This window comes from Sphaerodactylus townsendi, linkage group LG03, assembly GCF_021028975.2.
Source record: "Sphaerodactylus townsendi isolate TG3544 linkage group LG03, MPM_Stown_v2.3, whole genome shotgun sequence".
Taxonomy (NCBI): domain Eukaryota; kingdom Metazoa; phylum Chordata; class Lepidosauria; order Squamata; family Sphaerodactylidae; genus Sphaerodactylus; species Sphaerodactylus townsendi.
Genome location: NC_059427.1, coordinates 179665382 through 179686022, shown reverse-complemented (window position 1 = coordinate 179686022; position 20641 = coordinate 179665382). Strand labels below are relative to the sequence as shown.

Here is a 20641-nt window from a genome sequence, read left to right as displayed (position 1 = left end):
GCTCCTCATGTCCATCCCCAAACCCAGTATCTCCCTTTTCCATGCCCTTCTTTACTGAGCTACACAGTTGTGCTGCATCCTGGGATGCCCGTGCTGACCAGCAGTAGAGATCTGGAACGGGTCCAGAGGAGGGCAGCCAAAATGGTAAAAGGTCTGGAATTCAAGCCCTACAAGGAGAGGCTTAAAGTGCCGGGGATGTTTAGTTTGGTGAAGAGAAGGTCAAGAGGTGACGTGATAGCCCTGTTTAGATATTTGAAGGGATGTCATGTTGGTGAGGGAGCAAGTTTGTTTTCTGTGGCTCCAGAATCAGGAGTAATGGGTTCAAGGTGAAAGAAAAGAGATTCCACCTAAACATCAGGAAAAATTTCCTGACAGTAAGGGCTGTTCGACAGTGGAATTCACTACCTCAGAGTGTGGTGGAGCCTCCTCCTTTGGAGGTTTTTAAACAGAGGCTGGATGGCCATCTGTCAGGATTGAGTGTTCCTGCGTTGCAGGGGGTTGGACTTGATGGCCCTTGGGGTCTCTTCCAACTCAGTGATCTTTCCTCTTGCTGTCCTGTAGCTAACCGGGATGCTTTTTACCTTCCTAGGAAGCGGGCGGGTACAGTGATTGGCGTGGCTGTCAACATCTCCGCCCTCCTGTCGGTCATAGTCCAGCCATATATGCCTAGTGTGAGCGCTGCGATCCAAGGGCAGCTGTGCATTCCTGCAGATTACAACGTTGTGACCGATGACTTTGTCTGCACCTTGCCGGCTGGGCACCAGATTGGAACGGTAGGTGCTACAGAACATTCACTCTCAGGTTGAAATGAAAGCCTAGTTCTCATAAACAGCAGTCTTGCAGGGTCGAACCATTGGGTCATATTTTAGTGTCCTGTTTTACACTGTTGGCTCTGGGTGGTCGACATTTTAGATCCTTGCTGGTGTGATTTTGGGGATCAGTTGAGAGACACCAGAGGGCAAAACCGAATAGAATTTATAAGTCTTACAGCAAATAAAAACAAATACAAAGGAACTTTTGCTCTAAAGACTTCGTGCCCTGAGCACATAGGGCGGTTGCCGTCTTCCATCCCCTTCCCTCAGGTGATCTTGAGTTCATGCCCCAAATCCTCCTGGCCCAGCCTATAAATTTCCTGGCTGAAGTCTGGCAGCTGATTCTGGAGCTCATAAAGAGGAATAAAGCAATAAACCTTATCTTCCAAGAAAACACATGGTACTGTAAAGGCTGGGTGTGTTGACATTATTAGAAAAAGCCTTATCTGTTGAACTGGTTCTTCTAGAAGGAACTCAGAGAACCGAAAACATTCTTCACTGATGGGATCTACTTTTGACACTTACATTACAAAATACTTTTGTGAAGCCTGATATCAAAAATATCCAGGGAGTCTATGCCTTAACACAGTTGCCAGACTTATACTTCTAAAAGATCTGCAAGCACAGCATGGAGGACAAGGCCTTCCCCTGTTGTTGCCCGCCAGCAGCTGGTATCCAGCAGGTTACTAACCCTGAACATGGCAATTTCTGCGCCTTTGGCCCTATCCAGCATAGTGCAATGGTTACAGGGTGATCTGTAACCATCAGATTGTTGGGCTAGGATCTGGGAAGGCCAGGTTGGAATCCCTGCTCTTCTGTGGAAACTTGCTGGGTTATCTTGGGCCCATGAGTGCACTGAACCCTGTGCTTGTGTAGCAGTTCTGTTGAATGCATAGAGCCTTGTGCTTACAAAACACTTTGACAAAATACTGCATCGATTTCTGCCATGACACTTTTTAAAATTCCCAACAGGTGACTCCCCTCTTCCAGAAGCTGGAGAGTGAACAGGTTGAAAACCTGCGGAAGCTCTTTGGTGGCGGCCAGGTAAGAAGGTGCTGCTCAGCTGATGCGCACTGGGCCTCTCGAGCTGTTAACCACAAAAGGTGGTTAACTGTTGTGCAGTGGGCACCTTGCACCATCCCCCAAAGCCCTTTTTTCTCCCTCCCCCAGTTACTGAAAAGAGGTGGTGTTTCTGTATTCATATATGAAGAGGGAAAAGTTGTAGGATACTACTAGGCACAAAATTGGTACCTGGAGGATCCTCTGTTTTGTGGTAGGGGGGACTAAATGCATTTGGCTGCCTTCCTCACTCACCTTGCCTCGTATTGTAGGCACCTTTCCTGACTTCCCATGCTGTAGACTTCCCAGTGTGGATTTCACTGCTTGACACATCCTCTGATACTTCCTATATATGCCTCGTTTGATAGGTTTGCTTTAGCCAGCTTTCCTCACTGAGGCGGGTTAGTGTATTACATATATAGGTTGATATATTTAACCTGTGACAGACCTTTTTGCTGGCCTGATGTGGATGGCTTCCTGCAGGCCAAGCTTTCTCAGCAACTCAGCCTTCTCCTTGGTTCCCCTTTTGTGTGTAGGCTAGGTGCAAAATAGTCCAGGCTCCGTGCAAAATTCTCTTCTCTCCTGCAGCACCTAACTGCTTGTCTCTCTCCTATACCTCGTCCTGTTCCTTATGGGTCTTGTCTCCTTCCCTTTCATTCTTGTCCAGCTTGAAGACTTCCTGTTGAAGCCGAAGGTAAAACTCGGCTGTTTTCTGTAAACTTTCCTGCCCATTGTGGGTTTTTTCAGAACTGTGGGGCCTTCGCTCTGGATCTAGATTAGGGGTTCCCCAACCTTTTTGAACCTGTGGGCATCTTTGTAATTCTGACACAGTGTGGTGGGCCCTGCCAGAAAATGATGGCTGCAGGAAGTGTAAATGGCTGTTACTGCCTACCTTCAGTCATACAGTGAAGGCCGTTGTGTTGTGGTGGCAGCTGCTGCCAAAACAATGTTCTTCAAAATCTGCACAGCCAATCAGATTGCTGGGCAAAAGCCTCACCTGGTCCCATCCACTTTCTAAAAATACTTGATGAGCATTTATGGGCACAACGTTGGGCACCCCCAGTCTAGATGCTTTGTGTGTTGGGACACATCTGCACGTTTCCTTCCTCCGTGAAATAGTTATCATGGTGAAATAAATAATAGATGTAATGTTCAGAGATGGAACATTACATTTAACTTCAAGAACCACAATGTCCATCTTTTTTTGGGGGGGGGGGTCACACATATAATGTCAGGTCTGTATTTAATAAGGTACCACTTCAATGCATTTAGATATTTATTCATTTTTCTCCCCAGCATGACCCAAAGCAAATTACGTTCTCTCCTTCTCCATGTTATCCTCACAACTACCACCCTGTGATGTGCATTAAGTTAAGCGAGAGCGTGACTTGCCTGAGGTCACTTCGTGAACTTCCATGGAGAACTGGGGATTTGAACCTGGGGTCTCCCAGATCCTAGAACCAGAACCATAACGGTGTTCTCCTTGCACCTTTTGTAGTGGGCTTATGCTTTTGGCCAGGCGAGCAATGGAACAGACATCTGCACAGGGCAGGAGGCATAGCGAAGCCTGTCTTGATGCTGTAAACAGGCTTGGAGGCATCTCCCTGCTTCTGTTCTGGACCCAAAGTGTTGGTTGGCCCAGAACTAGAAGTGCCCAGGTTCAACTCCGTGTGCTATCGTGGAGCTCATTGGATGATTGCGAGCCAGTGTCCTCCCTCAGCCAACCCTAGGATAAAATAGGGGAGAACTATACCTGCATCACAGAGCTCCTTGGAGGGAGAGCCGGGTTAAAATGAGCCGTTTGGATGAGTAAGGGTAGGATATAAATCCAATATATATATTTTTAATTAGTGGACTACTACTGTCCGTGATAGTTTAGTGGACTACTACTACTACTACTGTCCCTGATAATTAGTGGACTACTACTGTCCCTGATAGTTTAGTGGACTACTACTACTACTACTGTCCCTGATAATTAGTGGACTACTACTGTCCCTGATAGTAGTAGCTAGCGCTCACTCAAGTGGGTGGTTTGTTTATTTTCTTCTTATTTTATATTTCAGTTTATAGGCTGCCCTTCCCCATAAATGGGCTCAGGATGGCTTACAACAGTAAATTTACAATTAAAACAACTGAGTTTCATAGTATTTTAGCAACTCACAAGCGTGTGGTGGGGCTGAATGTAGTTGTGAAGTTGGCATGGCGCTGTGCTGATGTGTTTGCCCTCTCCACCAGTGCAAGGGGCATCCCTGCCATTGGAGAACAAAAGAGTTGGTAGCTGGCAGCCCCTGAGCTCTGGGTAGCAAAGTGTGGGGTGGAGGGGGGCTGTGTTGCTAGCTAAGCTATGCGGAGAGTGGTCCTTGCACCTTCAAAAAGTCTGTTCTGAATGCTGTTTTTCTATGCTTGCATATTTCCATAGTGTCTGGTCCGTGCATGGCCTGTATAAATTGTAGTTGAATTCCAGTGGAGATGTGAATGCAGAACCACTTTAGTGATCATACACTGAAAAAACAGTTATGTAAATATGTAATGTAAATATTCTGAACAAACTCTCCTGGAGCTACTACCTAGAGCTCTGCTGAAATGAATCTTTTGTGCAACAATAGCAAAGCGGAAGCTAAATGGACAGTGATGGATTAAAATCTGCTTTGGTGGCATCCTCTGAAAGAATAGCAGGTCCTGCAGATAATTCCATTCTGTAGCTTTATGGCTACTGACAAATCCTAGTGAGACCAGGCCATGTAACACTTGTTAAAATGCAGTTCATCCTGACCTGGCAGTATTTGTTCCCTCTTTTATCAAAAGGAAGGCTTTATCAAAGAATTATGGCCCCTTCCGCACATGCAGAATAATGCACTTTTAAACCACTTTCACAATTGTTTGCAAGTGGATTTTGCTATTCCACACAGTAAAATCCAGCTGCAAAGTGCAATGAAAGTGCATTATTCTGCACCTGTCGAAGGGGCCTCAATTAATGATGTATGCTAGTTTACCCTAGTTGTGAAGGATTAAATGTTTAGGAATGTTGCTCATTATATGTATTTTCCCCTTCATTTTAAAGCAAAAAACTGTAGCAACTGTAGCAGAAAAGGGAGTGAAGGTGCTCCAGGAAGAAGTAGCCAAGCAGGTGAGTCTGTGCAGAATAACCATCCTCTTAAGATGTACCCAAGATGGATCATGACTCTGGGCAGATCCCAGCCCAGAATCAGATTAACCACAGCAAGTGGCACCACCAGCTTGGCGTCTCTACCCACGTACAGGATCTATAGCATGCTCATGAAGCTACCTACTTTCCCCTGCCCTGCGCCCTACCACTCAACAGAGAGAGTGAGGAAGAACAGGTGGCTGTTGACTTCACACTGTCTGGATAGTAGAGATAGCTATGGCTTCTTGATTGCCCAAGTCCACGTGGACCTGGGTTGCAGTGGCTCACTTAGCGCCTCCCAAACACTTGAGCAGCAGTGGCATAGTGATTAGGAGCAGGTGTACTTGGCCTAAAATTTCCACTGCTACCCCAAGCACTTAAGGAGCAGCAATAGCATAGTGGTTAGGAGCAGATGTACTCCAATCTGAAGGAACCGGCTTTGATTCCCTGCTCTGCTGCTTGAGCTATGGAGGCTTAGCTGGGGAATTCAGATTAGCCTGTGCGCTCCAACACACACCAGCTGGATGACCTTGGCCTAGTCACAGTTCTTTGGAGCTCTCTCAGCCCCACCTACCTCACAGGGTGTTTGTTGTGAGGGAAAAAGGGAAAGGAGTTTGTAAGCCCCTTTGAATCTCCTTGCAGGAAAGAAAAGGGGGATATAAATGCAACTCTTCTTCTTCTTAAGCAGGCCCTGTGTACCACTCCAAGGTATGGTGGAAGTGACTCTAGTCAAGCAGACAGCCATATATCAGCACAGCAGCAAATCTAGCTCATCCAACAAACTTCCACAAAATGTGATATGCTGTGTAGTATAGCTAGGACGTCTGACCTTCTGCCTGGCTGTCTACATACAGTTCTTTGACTAGAAGGATTCTGGGCATGGTTTTGTCCCTAATTATTTATACAGAATGCATTTCCTTTTCATTTCCACTGTTTGTCTCCAACTACTAGACCAATGCACTGAATCCCTGCTAACTTCATGCTGCCTGGATAGCAGAGATAGCTGTGGCTTCTTGCTTGCCCAGCTCCATGTGGACCTGGGTTGCAGTGACTGTAAAGTCATGGCTCCCCTAGCGCCTCCCAAACACTTAAGGAGCAGCAGTGGCATAGTGGTTAAGAGCAGGTGGGCTAAAATTTCCACTGCTACCCCAGCCTGAAATACCTCCTAAAAGGCTGCTCTTAGGGGACGGGGAATCCCAGGAACAATATAAATGGGAAACCACCCAAAATCTTACACACAGACACCTGCTGGAACAAATACCTTGACTACTAGAAGAACCAAATTTGTTCCCGATGTAAGCAAGGTCAATCCTATGTTCCTGAAGCAACCACAGCTACTAAAGAAGAAACTGTCCGCAGTAAGAGGTTTGCAATCTGTATGTTCTGTAGCAGGTTTGAACCAATTGAGCTGGGAAAACCATCCGCTTTAAGGACTGGAAATGAGCAGAAGCTGCTCCAAATCAGTTTACTGCTTCTGGAGTAGGTGGAGAAAGTGTCCCATTCCAGGATTACCTGCTTGAGCTGCTGCTGAAGCCCAACGTCGGGTGGTATAAATAAGGCCTGAGAAATGGCAGAGCACAGACACAATAGATAGAGGGATTGAGACAGGCTTACAACGAAGCGGGGTTGGCAGTAAGATCACAAAGGATTGGGGGGGGGGGGTGAGGAAAACACAGGGCAGGTTTTATGCTGCTCTTTGGCTGGAAGGTCGATTGCTTAGTACAAAACCTGTAGAAACGTGGGAGAAAGAGATGCAGGGCAAAGAAGCTGAAGGACTGACAGAGTAAATACAGAGGCCTTGTCCCAGCCCATAGGAATTGCATAGCTTATCCTATAAGCTTGAGAGCCAGCCTGGTGTAATGGTTAAGAGCAGTGGGCTCTGTGCTGGAGAACTGGGTTTGATTCTCCACTCCTCCACATGAAGCCTATTGGGGGACCATGGGCCCGACACAGTTCTCTCCGCCCATGTGGAGGCAGGCAATGGTAAACATCACTCGCTTTGCAAATGCTAGGGCATAACTGTAAGTTACATATGACTTAACAGCACTTTCCACCACAACATCCTGTAAGCTTGCCCTTAGACTCCTATCTGCAGCTTTCTACTTCTAAGGGTTCTGAATTTGACTGCCCAGTACTAACCCCTCTGAATCCTTCTGGTCTAGGGCAACTACGTGAAGCAGCTGAAAGCCCAAAAAGCAGAGAAGAAGCAGATCGATGCTGCAGCTTCCAAGTTAGCACAACTGCAGAAGCAGCTGTGCTTGGCTGAAGGAAAGAATCCTGCCCCTCAGGCTCCCAAGGGAAAAGTGAAAAAATGAGTGTTGTGTGTAGCATCTCTCTCCAAGAGATTTAGGGCCTTTTTCTGTCCTGTATTTAAGTACCCCACGGAGAATTTAACACCACTGTGCTGTTTTTGAAGTATTGCCCTTATTCTATTTTGTAATATGTGGAAAAGCCTTGGTCAGCGCCCTTTGAAATTTATCTGGTGAGAAATAAATATTTTATTGTTTAAATATAGAAGTGTAAGATCAAAAGTTACTGTTGTATGCAGGTATACATGCAAGTCCTTCCCCCGCCCCTCCCCCAAGCAAAAAGCAGGTGGTTAATAAAGTGGTCCAGTTGATTTTAGGCTGGTGGGCACCTAGTTCATCAAATCTGGTAGGTCAGGACAAACATCAGCAGTGTTGGTCATCACGTGTGATCTTCACAATCACTTTGTGGTTCAGTTCTGTAAGACAAGCCCACTTACCCAAGGTAAAAAGCAACTCCTCGGAGTCTAAAATAAAACTGGTATTGTGTACATAAGTTCCAGCCTCGGCCAGCTGGGTCACGCTCACAAATGCCATAAGTTCACAGACTGCTGAATGGCAAAGTCTTACGCCTCCTCGCTCAACGGGCCAAGGGAGGTGATGAACCTGCATTACGTTTTCAGGTTCACCATCCGCTGAATAAGCGCCGCTCTGGTGGCCTCCACCTCCGCACTCAGCCGCTCTATCTCCTCCTGGAGCCGCTGATTGTGGGCCGTCAGCTCTGCCACTCTGCGCTCGTTCTCCTGCTCCCGCTCTCTGCCTCGCTGCCTTTTGCCGCCCTGAGGCTGTCCGCTCCGCTTCCTCTTCCTGCTGGAAGACACCCCCTCGTCGTCGTCTGTGCCAGTCTGAGCTGGGGAACTGTGGCTGCAGTCTGACTCGGCAGGTCCCGCCGGCTCCTCACCGAGCAGTTCCAGAAGTTCAGCTGTCATGTCAGGGTCCAGCTCATAGGTTTCAGCTGCCTCACTGCCGCCAGGCTCCAAGAGACTTGAGGCATCTAAGTTCCACAGCAGGGTGGAACTGTCACCCTCGTTAAACTTCTGTAAGAAAAATGGAGCATGGCTGAGGTCAACAGGTATGCCATGTTAGTGTAGAGCCGTGGTGGTGAACCTATGGCACTCCAGGTCTTCATGGACTACAATTCCCATCAGCCCCTGCCAGCATGGCCAATTGGCCATGCTGGCTGGAGCTAATGGAAATTGTAGTCCATGAACATCTGGAGTGCCGTAGGTTCGCCACCACTGGTGTAGAGGATAAAGTATCAAGACCTTTCAAAAGAACTTGTGGACACTGGAGAAAGCTACTTTGATTTGTACTCACCTCACTTCTGGACTTGGAGAAACCTTCCTTCTCCAGGCCTGGGATTCTACTCAAACAGCAAAATTCTGACAGATCTTCAGAGCAAACCTCCAGCAGCCCAGAGGGACTGAATCTTGAACGGGACACAACTGCAGGAACCTGCTCATTCTCAATTGATTACGATAAAATGGGAATAGCCGCATGAGTGCCACCCTCAACTCATCCAAAAGAAAGGTGGGATACAGAAAGCGGTGGCCTTATAGCATTAAGGTTTTTAAAAAGCGGCTTCAAGTTCTTTGAGGAAAAGTCCGGTGCTGAGCAATATGGAATGTGCACTTCACAAGGAATGCAAAAACAGAGGGGATCATCTTGGTCCCCCTTTTTGGTGCTCTACCCGAAACGTAGCTTTTCTAATCTCTCAGCATTTGGAAGTGATGGAAAGGCTAAATGATGGGGGGGGGGGGGGGTTGTTAATGAGGTCTTGAGCAGGCACACTGAGTTTTGTTTGTTTAAAGAAAGCACCTGTGTTGATGCTCTTCAACACCAGGGTTTAATTTTTAATTGCACACGTTCCCAATTTGAAGAAAGATGGTCTGCCAGGTTCATTTGAAACCCTCTCGGCCCTGGATTGGTCTCATATTCTTCTTCAATAGTGCTGTGCCTGCTGTCAAATAGGGGATATTGTACAGAAAGAAAGCCAGTTCTCACTCACTGCTTGCAAAAAAAATTGCCTAATTCCACAGCCACTACCCTTCCTTCTACCCCAGGGAAGAGACGTCGAGTGCCGGTCACTTCAAATGTCAATATTCCAACCAAACATGTGATGACCATTTTCTACTTGCAGTTGAGGCTTATCAGCCATAACTGGGCAGCCTATCCCTGCTCAGATTCAGAGGGCAGTTAACCTTTTCCTTCTAAACCTCTTTCAAACAGCGAGCAGTCAAGGCTTTTAAGGACTTAATTCTAGCCCTGTCCTGTGCAATGTAATAAGGGGCCCCCTGGATTTCCCCATTAATAAAGCAGGCATGAAGAAGGGGTTGGATTGAATCCCTAGCATAGCTCTTCCAAAACAAAGTATTACGATTGCTGCTACATTTTAAAGTAAGAAAATAGAGTAGGAACTGTGCTTGCTTGTGTCTTGGTGTTGGGAATTAGGTAGTTCGCCTCAGTCAAGAACAATGAGTTTGAGAGTGGGGTACTCTACGCCCCCTCTCCATTTTAGGACTAACCCTAGCGAGTCAGTTTTAAGCTTTGCATGATTATAACATACTTTTAATTAATACAAATGGAAATGGTTTCGGCATAAAAATCTGTTAACAACTCGAAGGCTGAAGGATGTTACCACAGATTTTTTTTAAGTGAGTAAAACTCATTTTTAAATAACTCTTGAGAAAGGTTGGGGGAGGAAAGAGCTGAAGCTGAGTGGAAGGATACGTTCTCCTTTTAAAAACCACAACAAAGTGTGTCACCTGGATAGCTCAGGCGATCTCAGAAGCTAAGCAGCAGGCTTGACTCTGGGTAGTATTTGGGTGGCAGACTTCTGAGGACTCCCAGGATCATGACAAGGTGACAGGCAATGGCAAACCACCTCTGAACACCTCTTGCCTTGAAAACCACAGGGCTGCCATTGGTCAGCTGTGACTTGATGGCAAAAAAAAAATAAAACAAAAAAAGGCCCCAGGATTTGGACAAACTTGAAGGGAGGATGCAGGCTACATGAATACATGCTAGGAAAAATACCATAAGTTTGTTAGTTGAAATGGCACGTGGACAAAGAAAGCCACAACTGCAGCAAGCTGCAGCAGCCTCCCATCTGTGGAGCATTTAGCAATACAGGAATTCTTCAGGAAGCTTCACGACAACAAGCCTGGAAAATACAGGGGGAGCAACTTGGGGGGAAGTTGTGCCTAGGCAGGAGGAGAATTATATCTCCAGAAGCATGGATTACATGTTTATCAAAGCCTTCCTGCCAGCATGGCCAATTGGCCATGCTGGCAGGGGCTGATGGGAATTGTAGTCCATAACTTCTGGAGTGCCAAAGGTTCGCCACCACGGGCTAACATTATGAGGGCAACAGTACTACACAACTGCAGAGAATTCGGACAGCTCATGCGCCCACCCCCACCTTCCTGCTTTGCTCACCTGTTCATCTCCCCCTACAGGGGGGCCTGTCCTGCTGGTGACATCTGAGGATAGCACTTCCTGCAAGTCCTCGTACCAGGCTTCCAGTTCCCAGCTGGGCACTGGAGTGTCCATAGAGAAGGGCAGTGATTCTGCCATCATGGTTAACAGACAGCCAGGCTGCGTCATGGAAGAAAACACAGGTGCATCAGGAAACAGGGTAGTGCTATTTTTAAAAAAACAGATACATTACACGTCCTCTTAGCCAGCCAGATGATCTCTCACTAATAAAACCCACATTAGCTCAGCAGAATAAACATATAAATTAGGAGCAAGACAAAAGGGGTGTGTGTGTTGAAGGGGGAATACATATCCAGGTGAACATCTCAGCAAAATGATGGACTGGATGTATTTTGGCTAATGTAAGGCACTCCTGCAAGCAGAACTGAATTTCCTGCTTCCCCCACCCCAGCTCCCTGAATGCCCCCCAAATGCTGCTCCCGGGGACAACCAGGAATAGCCTGAAGGGCTAATAGGAGATCAGAATGAACAGAAATTGGCCCCATTCGCCGTTAGTAGAAAATCTCATTGAGTTCTAACCCAGCATTTTGAGCGGTCTCCCCTCTCTCTTGAATGGCACTGATAGAAATAGTATGCCAAGGTGGTTTAGACAGTTCAGCCCAGTTAACAGGGGTGGGGGAGACAGGTATGAATGCACACCTTTAAAGCTCAAGCACACCAAGGTCAGACACCCTGCACATACTCAGGCGCATTCCCTGTGAACACAGTAAGACTATTGTGTAAATATGCCATTTTCGGGATCTTTCTCTGAACGGAGTAGGGTATTTTTAATTTAAAACCCACAAATATCCCAGCAGGCTAGAGGGATTCTTCTGCACGGCTGGGAAATCTATCTAATCTCTTAAAGGACATGATATCCTGACTAGAGAAGCTGACGAAGGCAGTCCAGGTTTTTGGTGAGGGCCTGGCTGCAATTAGCTGGAGGACTCTCCCCTTTGGAAGGGCCTGCTGTTAGAAATAAGAGGTGAGTCATAGTCATGAGACAGGCAGGGAGTGCCAGCCAGGCATTCCTGTGATTGCCAGCCTTGGCACTGAGGCAAGCTAGGACACGCCTGGAGCGGAGAGCTTATCGTCTGCTCCATGAAGGCCTGTCACGAAGGCTCTCTCTATCCAAAGGCAGATAACTCCCTGGGCAGCAAAAGCCACACCAGAAACCCACAACGCTACTCATGCTGGCAAGCTGGTCACAACAACGATTGTCACATATTTTCACAGCTCAAAGATGGGTTCCAGAGCATGCCACAATAGACACTCTGTACCTCATAAGGGCCCACGGCTCTCAACTGGGTTCTGCGTTAGATTTTGTCTCACAGGGAAGTTCGGCACAAACTGCCCCTGAGTTAAAAACTGCCACACTTACACAATGGTTTAGATCAGTGATGGCGAACCTTTTCGAGACCGAGTGCCCAACCTGCAACCCCAAACCCACTTATTTATCACAAAGTGCCAACACGGAAATCTAACCTGAATGCTGAGGTTTTAGTTTAGAAAAAACGGTTGGCTCCAAGGCTGCGTGTTACTCGTGAGTAAGCTTGGTGGTAGTTGGTGGCTTTGCTTTGAAGCAATCTGTGCAACATTTCTCAATGGGTGAATCACTAACTCCTAGGAGGGTTTACTCTGGTAGAAGCAAGCCCCATTGCTGTGCAACTGAGCTTCTACTCCCAGGTAAAGGATCATGCTTTTGTATTGTCAAAGGCTTTCACGGCCGGAATCACTTGGGTGCTGTGTGGTTTCCGGGCTGTATGGCCGGAGATCCTCTGAGATCCTCTGAAGATGCCAGCCACAGATGCAGGCGAAACGTCAGGAGAGAATGCTGCTAGAACACGGCCATACAGCCCGGAAACCACACAGCACCCAAGATCATGCTTTTGTTCTTCCCATGAAAATCAGTAGGGTTTAACAGAGCTTAACAGGGTTACCTAAACTGCTTCCCCAAAACTAGGCCTTAGGTTTAGTGCTAATAATCTCCCTGAAATAATTGCATTATTATCACATGACGAGCTCTGTGCACACGTGCCCACAGAGAGGGCTCTGAGTGCCACCTCTGGCACCCGTGCCATAGGTTCGCCACCACTGGTTTAGATGTTCCCCCTATTTTCAAGCTTCCCACCAGCATATCTACATACAAGTTTTCCCATGAGTGTGCACCTGAACCCGGTGCTTGAACTGACACACTTCCCTGCCCCCTTATTTTGTAAGTGGAAATGGCAAGTGTATAAGAAATACAGATAATTAGGAACAAAGCAAGAATTGCAATTGTCCAACCTGGGATCTCCAAAAAGTAGCTCACTGACTGTTGCATCTTGTGCATCCCCTAAAAGTCCCAGGAAAAAAAAATCACAAACAGATCTACTCCAGAATGTTCTTGTCTTTAGAGCTTTTATTTCCCAGGAGTTTTCGCTGCACCGCTTAGCTAACGGATTCGCATCTGGTGCTCTTTCTAGTCCACTTCAAGGATGCAGAAAAATTTGGTAGCACACTGAGGGTGGGTGGGGGGGGGGGGGGAGAAACAACTCTGGATATTTTTCTGCACTCAGACATACGTAGCTCTCATGAAAGAAAAATGTACCAGCCTATGACCTAGACATCTCATCTTCTGCCAAACAGTAGCTGGTCTTGCAGTCCCTGTCCCACCATACCCTTATAAAAATGAAACCTTCAACAGAGGAGGTAGCCTGGATGAGGGACACAAATTCAGATATCCCGCTGAACAACACTGCAAAAGTGACGGTCATTACATCTTTTGTGGACCTGAGCATCCAGCTGCAAAGGCACTCACCGCATGAAACCTGTTGTGATTCTGACTGCACAAACCTTTGCCTGCTTCAGTTAGTCAGGTGCTGGACCATCTTAACTCTGGCCCTGAAAAGCTTGTTCATATCTCCTATCAAAGAACAACTGCCTTTAAAGATAAAGGTAGTCCCCTGTGCAAGCACCGGGTCATTACTAAGAACATAAGAACAAGCCAGCTGGATCAGACCAAAGTCCATCTAGTCCAGCTCTCTGCTACTCGCAGTGGCCCACCAGGTGCCTTTGGGAGCTCACATGCAGGAGGTGAAAGCAAGGGCCTTCTGCGGCTGTTGCTCCCGATCACCTGGTCTGTTAAGGCATTTGCAATCTCAGATCAAGGAGGATCAAGATTGGTAGCCATAAATCGACTTCTCCTCCATAAGTCTGTCCAAGCCCTTTTTAAAGCTATCCAGGTTAGTGGCCATCACCACCTCCTGTGGCAGCATATTCCAAACACCAATCACACGTTGCGTGAAGAAGGGTTTCCTTTTATTAGTCCTAATTCTTCCCCCCAGCATTTTCAATGAATGCCCCCTGGTCCTAGTATTGTGAGAAAGAGAGAAAAATTTCTCTCTGACAACATTTTCTACCCCATGCATAATTTTGTAGACTTCAATCATATCCCCCCTCAGCCGCCTCCTCTCCAAACTAAAGAGTCCCAAACGCTGCAGCCTCCTCATAGGGAAGGTGCTCCTGTCCCTCAATCATCCTTGTTGCCCTTCTCTGCCCTTTTTCTATCTCCTCAATATCCTTTTTGAGATGCGGCGACCAGAACTGGACACAGTACTCCAAGTGTGGTCGCACCACGGCTTTATATAAGGGCATGACAATCTACTGATCTGTGGGGTGACACCACATCACGATGTTTACTAGGCAGACTATGTTTATGGCGTGGTTTGCCACTGCCTTCCCCAGTCGTCTGGGTACTCATTTTACCAACCTTGGAAAGATGGGAGGCTCAGTCAACCTTGCGCTGGCTACGTGAAACTGACTTCAGGTCGTGAGCACAGTTTGAACTGCAGCACTGCAGCTTACCTCACTGCAGCTTACCTCAAGCTGCCATGAGCATGTCCCAATAGCTGGACATCAGATTTGGAAAGGGGTCTCTACAGTTAAAGGTGCCACCATTCTCATGATGTGCTTACTATATTCCTATACACAGAATGAAGATTCTTCCACAATTATTAGGGCATATGATACTGAATCAAATCTTTGGTTTGCCAGGATAAAGGTCTGCTCAGACTGAAAGCTTCTTCCTTCTGTTTTTTAAACCTGTTCAATTCTGGCACTTCATCTGTGGCCCTGGGTTAGCCATAAACACACTGGCAATATGGTTGTTTGAACTTTGAGTTCCAAGTCATGTCTCTAAGCAGAGCTACACAAACTGCAACTTAACCTTGTGAAGCAGTGGAAGCAATAAACAATAACACTCCTAGACGTATCAAAGTACACACTCCACTTGCCCACATTACAGTGGGAGTTTTCAAATGGAGCTTCAAGGAACCCACAGGATCACTGAAAGACTATTAGAAGTTCCTCAGATGAGATCAACAATGGCAGATTCCCCGCCCCCAAGAAAGAGCTTGCCTGCCGTTACTGAACTTCTCTATTAACAAAAAGGTACTGGAGTATGTCAGCTGTAATGTAAGTCATGCACTCAGCTCATCTAGTATAGCAATGAGACCAGCAGGCCTGCCACTGCCATATATGGGGTGAATGTGCACCCTATGCCAGTGGTGGTGAACCTTTGGCACTCCAGATGTTATGGACTACAATTCCCATCAGCCCCTGCTGGTGGCCATGCTGGCAGGGGCTGATGGGAATTGTAGTCCATAACATCTGGAGTGCCAAAGGTTCACCACCACGGCCCTATGCCATACCCCACAATCCTTTGCAATGTGCCAAAGTTGCACAGCAGAAGAGCTCATACAGAAAAGATTCCCTTGAAAGCGCCAATATGAAAGTCACTGGATTTCCCCAATAAATACAGCAGCTGGTTATGGTTTGAAAGCGTGCAACTTTTAAACCAGATTTTTCAATTAAAGGTTTCTACTTATAGGGTCGCCATGAGTTGGAAGTGACTTGAAGGCACTTAATGCCCACACCCACTTATGGCAAGAAGGGGGCAGTCAAAATCACCCAGACTCCAATAGAGGCCAGACAATACTAATCAATCTGTTTCAGTTAAACAGGAATGACGCCCCCACCCCCAAATTACATTCCACAAAGTTATACAAAGATATCCCAAGGCACATCCGTCTGTTTGGTTCAACAACCGCAGCTGTTTAAGTCAGCACAGCTGCAGTCACATGACACATCCTAGGTATGTTGAAGGGACAATCCACATCAGTCAATGGGCTTTTCTTCTGGATGGGCACAGAATTGGCAGTCCGAACCTGAAGGTTCATACATTTATTCATTTCACATATACAGCACCTAAACAGGGCGACGGATAATCCAACCTTCTGCCCTGCATCCCTCTCTCCCCACCCCCGCCACCCCTCCGGCATTCTTACCTTGTTTTCAAGTGTGATGATGTATTAGGACACGTGTCTTCATTCGAAGCTGCAGGGAGGAGGGAAAAGAAAGAGAATCTAATATGATCTGTACTGGAGGGTCTGGTCTGCTTCCTATCCAATGCAGCATAAATTAGAATAGGGCTAATGGAATACATCCTCCTCCTCTGCCCTTGGGGCTTTTTGTTTGGGACATGCTTACTATGAAGGGCTGTTCTTAGCACCCCCCCCCCCCGCCCCCCAATGATTTCCATTTATTTTAGATGTATTGCTCCTTGCAAGTCAGTTTCCCCATTTGGTAGAAGAAGTAAGGCTGAAAAAGATATCTGCATCTCAGCTTCAGGGAGCTGGGTGCAACACATATACAACTACTTTCCTGGAATCTTCAAAAACATTTTTTTGGAGTAGGTAGCTTAGGCTGAGAGACTGTGAATGGATCAAGGTCATCCAGTGACCATTTTGTTACATGCTCAAGGTCTTGCCTGAGCTGAAACTAAACTTTTTGAAGTTCAGTTCCTGGACAGATAATGCCTGTTGACCAGACATGAAGGACATGAAGCTAATTTTTGAAGGCCTCCTTAACAAAAAAGACCCGTGACCCTTGTTTCTCCGTAAAATTTCCACACTCCTGCCCCAATTCCTCTCTGAGGCCTCTCCAGTAAGATTGCTGAACCATGGCATTGCCCTAAATTGACAAGCAAAGCAGCAACATCAGGGGAACCCCACAGGAATGCAGTCAACGCATGGGATGCGCCAGAGGTTTTTCATCAGCCCCGAGTGATGCAACAAATCTGTAGAGTTAGGGATCCAGGAGCTGTTATGCAGCCGGATGGGGAAAAGGGGCTCCCCAAGGAGCCACGCAAGCAGCTGTTCCAAGCCAGCAAAATGCCACGCCAGGAGACTCGGCAGGGAGACGTGGCACCATCACAGTAGGGCACCCTTGACTCTCCCTCAAGATAGCTCTGTTGACCCTCAAGATAGCTCTGTTGATCAAGGTCAGGGAAGATTTCCTTTCTAAGGAATCATTTGCTGCAAAAGTAGTCCAAATTTTGTTTCGGAGCTTAATTTATGGTCTTATTTATTCCCCAATGATGACACCAAACAGCTTTCATCATTTTCTTGTCCTCCATTTTCTCTTCACAACAACCCTCTACATTAGGCGGAAGTGTGTAATCGGTCCAAGGTCACCAAGCAAGCTTCCATGTTAGAGTGGAGAATCTGAACCACAGTCCCCTAGACTTCTTTCTGAACAATACAGCACACTGGTTTTCTCAGCCACATGCTAGAAAAACACATGACAGCAATGGGAGAGCAGGCAATCACCCACGTTTCCAATGTTTTCCCTGCTCGAGAACAAGGCCAAATGCACTTTGCATGCGCAAAGCTAAGCTAGTCAGGAAAACACTGAGATTTTCAGATCAGCCATTTGCATTAAGGCAAAAAACCCACCAATAACCAAACCCTTCCAGCATCTCAGCACATGTATTAGAAACTTCACATTCCTAACTTCTCACCAACAAGTTAGAAATGCTATTCTATCGGGCTACCATCCAAGTTTTCCTGTAACAAACATCCTCATTTCACTATTTCCTTTGGTATGATTGACCTCCTCTCTCAATAGATTATCGCTTAACATTAATTATTTGGAAGAGATGTTCCCTTCCTGTATCATGAATGTCATCAGCTCTATAGATCCTCCGGAAGCCAAGAGTTCATCCCGTTTTTTACAGTTACGTTCCTGGACGATATCTAAGTGGTGTTAGCGGTATTTGCACAGAATGCAATCTTGACAGCAGCACAGACAGGAAAGAGAAACCATGTAGCTGAGTTTGGGCTGCTCCTGGGAAGCCTAGAAGGGAACCTAAGAGCCTTCGATTCTGCAAGACGATAACGGCTGCAAACCCATGCATTGCCAACCAAAGCAAACTTCCTATTGATGTCAGTGGGATTGAATTCTGGGCAAATGTACACAGGATGGGCAAAATCACCTACAGTCCCGACTCGCTTGCTGCAGAAGTCTGAAATAAAGTGTTTCAGTATCTCACAAAAAGGCGGAACTTGGGGGGGGGGGGGGGGAACGACACACAAACGATTAGGCTATCCTTTCTGCATGTAATTCAATCAACGAGACAAAACACTGAAAATCCAGACATCCAAGCGGGTTACTCAAATTCCTTTAGGGAGGTGATGCGGGCATCCACGGAACCCCCCCCCCCCCCCGCCTGCAATTTTTATTATCTGTTAGAGAGGAACCCAGGCGTCCCAGCACCCCACTTTTCATTAACTGCAAAGGAACCCAGGGGTCCCAGTCCCCCACTTTTCATTAACTGCTAGGAGAACCCAGGGGTCCTAGCCCCCACTTTTCATTAATTGCAAAGGAACCCAGGGGTCCTAGCCCCCACTTTTCATTAATTTGCAAAGGAACCCAAGGGTCCTAGCCCCCACTTTTCATTAGCTGCTAGGAGAACCCAGGGGTCCTAGCCCTCAACTTTTCAATAATGCAAAGGAATCCAGGGGTCTCAGGGCAGCCCATTTTTCATTAGTGAAACCCAGGGTCCCCCCCCCACCACCACCACTTTTCATTAATGCAAAGGAACCCAGGGGTGCCAGTCCCTCATCTTTCATTAAGCTGAACGGCAACCCCAATTTTCATTAACTGCGTGGGAACCCAGGCATCCCTTCCAGTGCTCTCCTCGTCTCGCACCTTCCTCCGAGGCCCCTTCTCGTCCGCGATCTTTTCCCCTAATTTCTCGCTGCGACTCATTCTCCTCTCGCCGCTCATCCTCCTTCACAGACCCGCTGCCGGCTGCAGACTGCCAACTGCCGCTTCCTCCGCCTCAGCCCCTCAAACTGGCCACGCATGACGCAACCCTTGCGCCATCGCCGTCCAATCAGCGCCGCCGGCTCCTGCCGTTGGAGGCGAGGCGAGGCCCCCACGCCGACCAATGGGCGTCGTCCGCCTTCCTTCTGGCCCCGCCCCCGGACGCGGCTCCTCTGTGGCAATGGTGGAGGCAGCTGCCGCGTCGCACCCGGAAGTGACTCCTCCCGAAAGCCTCCCTCCCTTCGGGGTCACGGGTCTGTGAGTGGGTGAGTCATGCGGGGAAGATGATGCAATGCCTTGGCAACCCTCGACGACAACGAAGAGGGGGGCGTGCCTGAGGCCTCAGCGCAGGCCTTGGCCTTTCAGAGCCACGCCCCCCCACCGTGTCCTCTGCCGAGATTAGGCCGAGGCAGCCTTGGAAGGCGTTGATGACGCCGCTGGTTCCCCGTCAATTAAAGAGACAGGCCTCCCCAGAACTCTGGGAAGGCGCCCCGTGCGCCCCTACCCCTTAAAAGCAAGAATCTATTAGAGATCTTCAAATTTCATTTCATGTGTAGTCCTGCCTTTCTCGTTCAAAATTAAAAACCAATGCAATAAAACCATGTTAATGTGTATATACCACATGAAGCTGCCTGAAACTGGATCAGATGGACCATTGGTCCATCAAGGTATTTTCTACCTTGACTAGCAGCAGCTCTCTGGCACCTCAGACCTTTCACATCACCTACTACCTGGACTTTTCAACTGCAGATGTGGGGGATTGAATTTGGGACCTTCTGCATTCTAATCGTCACTGCCTCTCCCCAAACAAACACAATGAACAATGGAATGTGACAAGAAAATTAATGCAATAAAAAGTCTTCTCAAGGACAACAGAACTGCATTCCCCTTATAACGCGTCTTCCAGAATAATCTCATGTTGCAAATGTTGCGGAATTATAAAAGGATGAGAGCCATAACTGAAGACATGTAAGTCACTTACAGTTCAATCCTGAAAATATTTACTGCAGTCTAAGTAAGCCCTGAGTAGCCCTGAGGATTGCACTGCTAGCTCATTAATTCAATCTATGTAAATTTGCATATAAATAAAACGGGGGCGCTTTAAAAAATCATATGTTACAAGCACACAAGAGACTCTCTTTCCTACACGGGAATGCTTCTTCTTAAAAGGCATCTGTCTGTATGGATTTAGGAGTATTTCATTATTTTAAAACTCAACTTTAAAATAAATGCTTCCTGATTAATTAGGATCCTCTTTTTAAACATCCCCCCCCCCCCCCAATGTAACCAGTTAGTAAAATCAGTACCTGGACCGAGGTTTGCCCTTATAAGTAGCTCAGTGGTTTTCAAATTGCATTCATGCCTAATTGCATTCATGCCTAATACATTATAAATAAAATATATCTTGAGCAGGAGGACAGATCAGGAAGGAGACTAATTTCAAGCAAGGTACAGAGTGGTACATAGAATTTTGCTCAGTTCTAACACTGAATCAGAAAAACCCATTGATTTTAATATAAGACTTGCTTCCATGTAGTGTGTTAGGCTTGCACCCTCCTAAAACACACAGGTTTTTTTAAACGGTATTTTGGGTGGTGATCTGATAAGTTTAAAATGTTATATACACAGAAACATTTAGCAAGCGGCCCAGACCCAAATGGAGGAACTTGATATGAGAAGCCTGTCAAAGTTAT

The 20641-nt window shown here is 47.0% G+C and overlaps 2 protein-coding genes across 2 annotated transcripts; one reads left to right on the top strand and one right to left on the bottom strand.

Annotated features, from left to right (window-relative positions):
* Positions 1–561: 561 nt before the first annotated feature.
* Positions 562–7528, top strand: MARS1 (methionyl-tRNA synthetase 1; the record flags this gene model as incomplete). The annotated part of the gene is made up of 5 exons (XM_048487631.1): positions 562–773; positions 1785–1856; positions 2539–2565; positions 4933–4998; positions 7179–7528. Coding segments are annotated over 5 exons (530 nt in total), but the record flags the coding sequence as incomplete, so codon positions are not given.
* On the bottom strand, positions 7497–18985 carry DDIT3 (DNA damage inducible transcript 3). The gene is made up of 4 exons (XM_048490564.1): positions 18831–18985; positions 16127–16175; positions 10761–10919; positions 7497–8359 (listed from the first exon to the last, which is right to left on the bottom strand). The coding sequence occupies exons 3-4, from the start codon at positions 10899–10901 to the stop codon at positions 7934–7936; spliced, it is 567 nt and encodes a 188-aa protein (XP_048346521.1). The 5' UTR covers positions 10902–10919; positions 16127–16175; positions 18831–18985; the 3' UTR covers positions 7497–7933.
* Positions 18986–20641: the final 1656 nt, after the last annotated feature.

Coding starts and splice junctions, on each gene's coding strand:
- DDIT3 (XM_048490564.1), bottom strand. CDS start 10,901: ATGATGGCAGAATCACTGCCCTTCTCTATGGACACTCCAGTGCCCAGC. Junction 8,360..10,760: donor CTGTAGGGGGAGATGAACAG/GTGAGCAAAGCA, acceptor TTTTTCTTACAG/AAGTTTAACGAGGGTGACAG.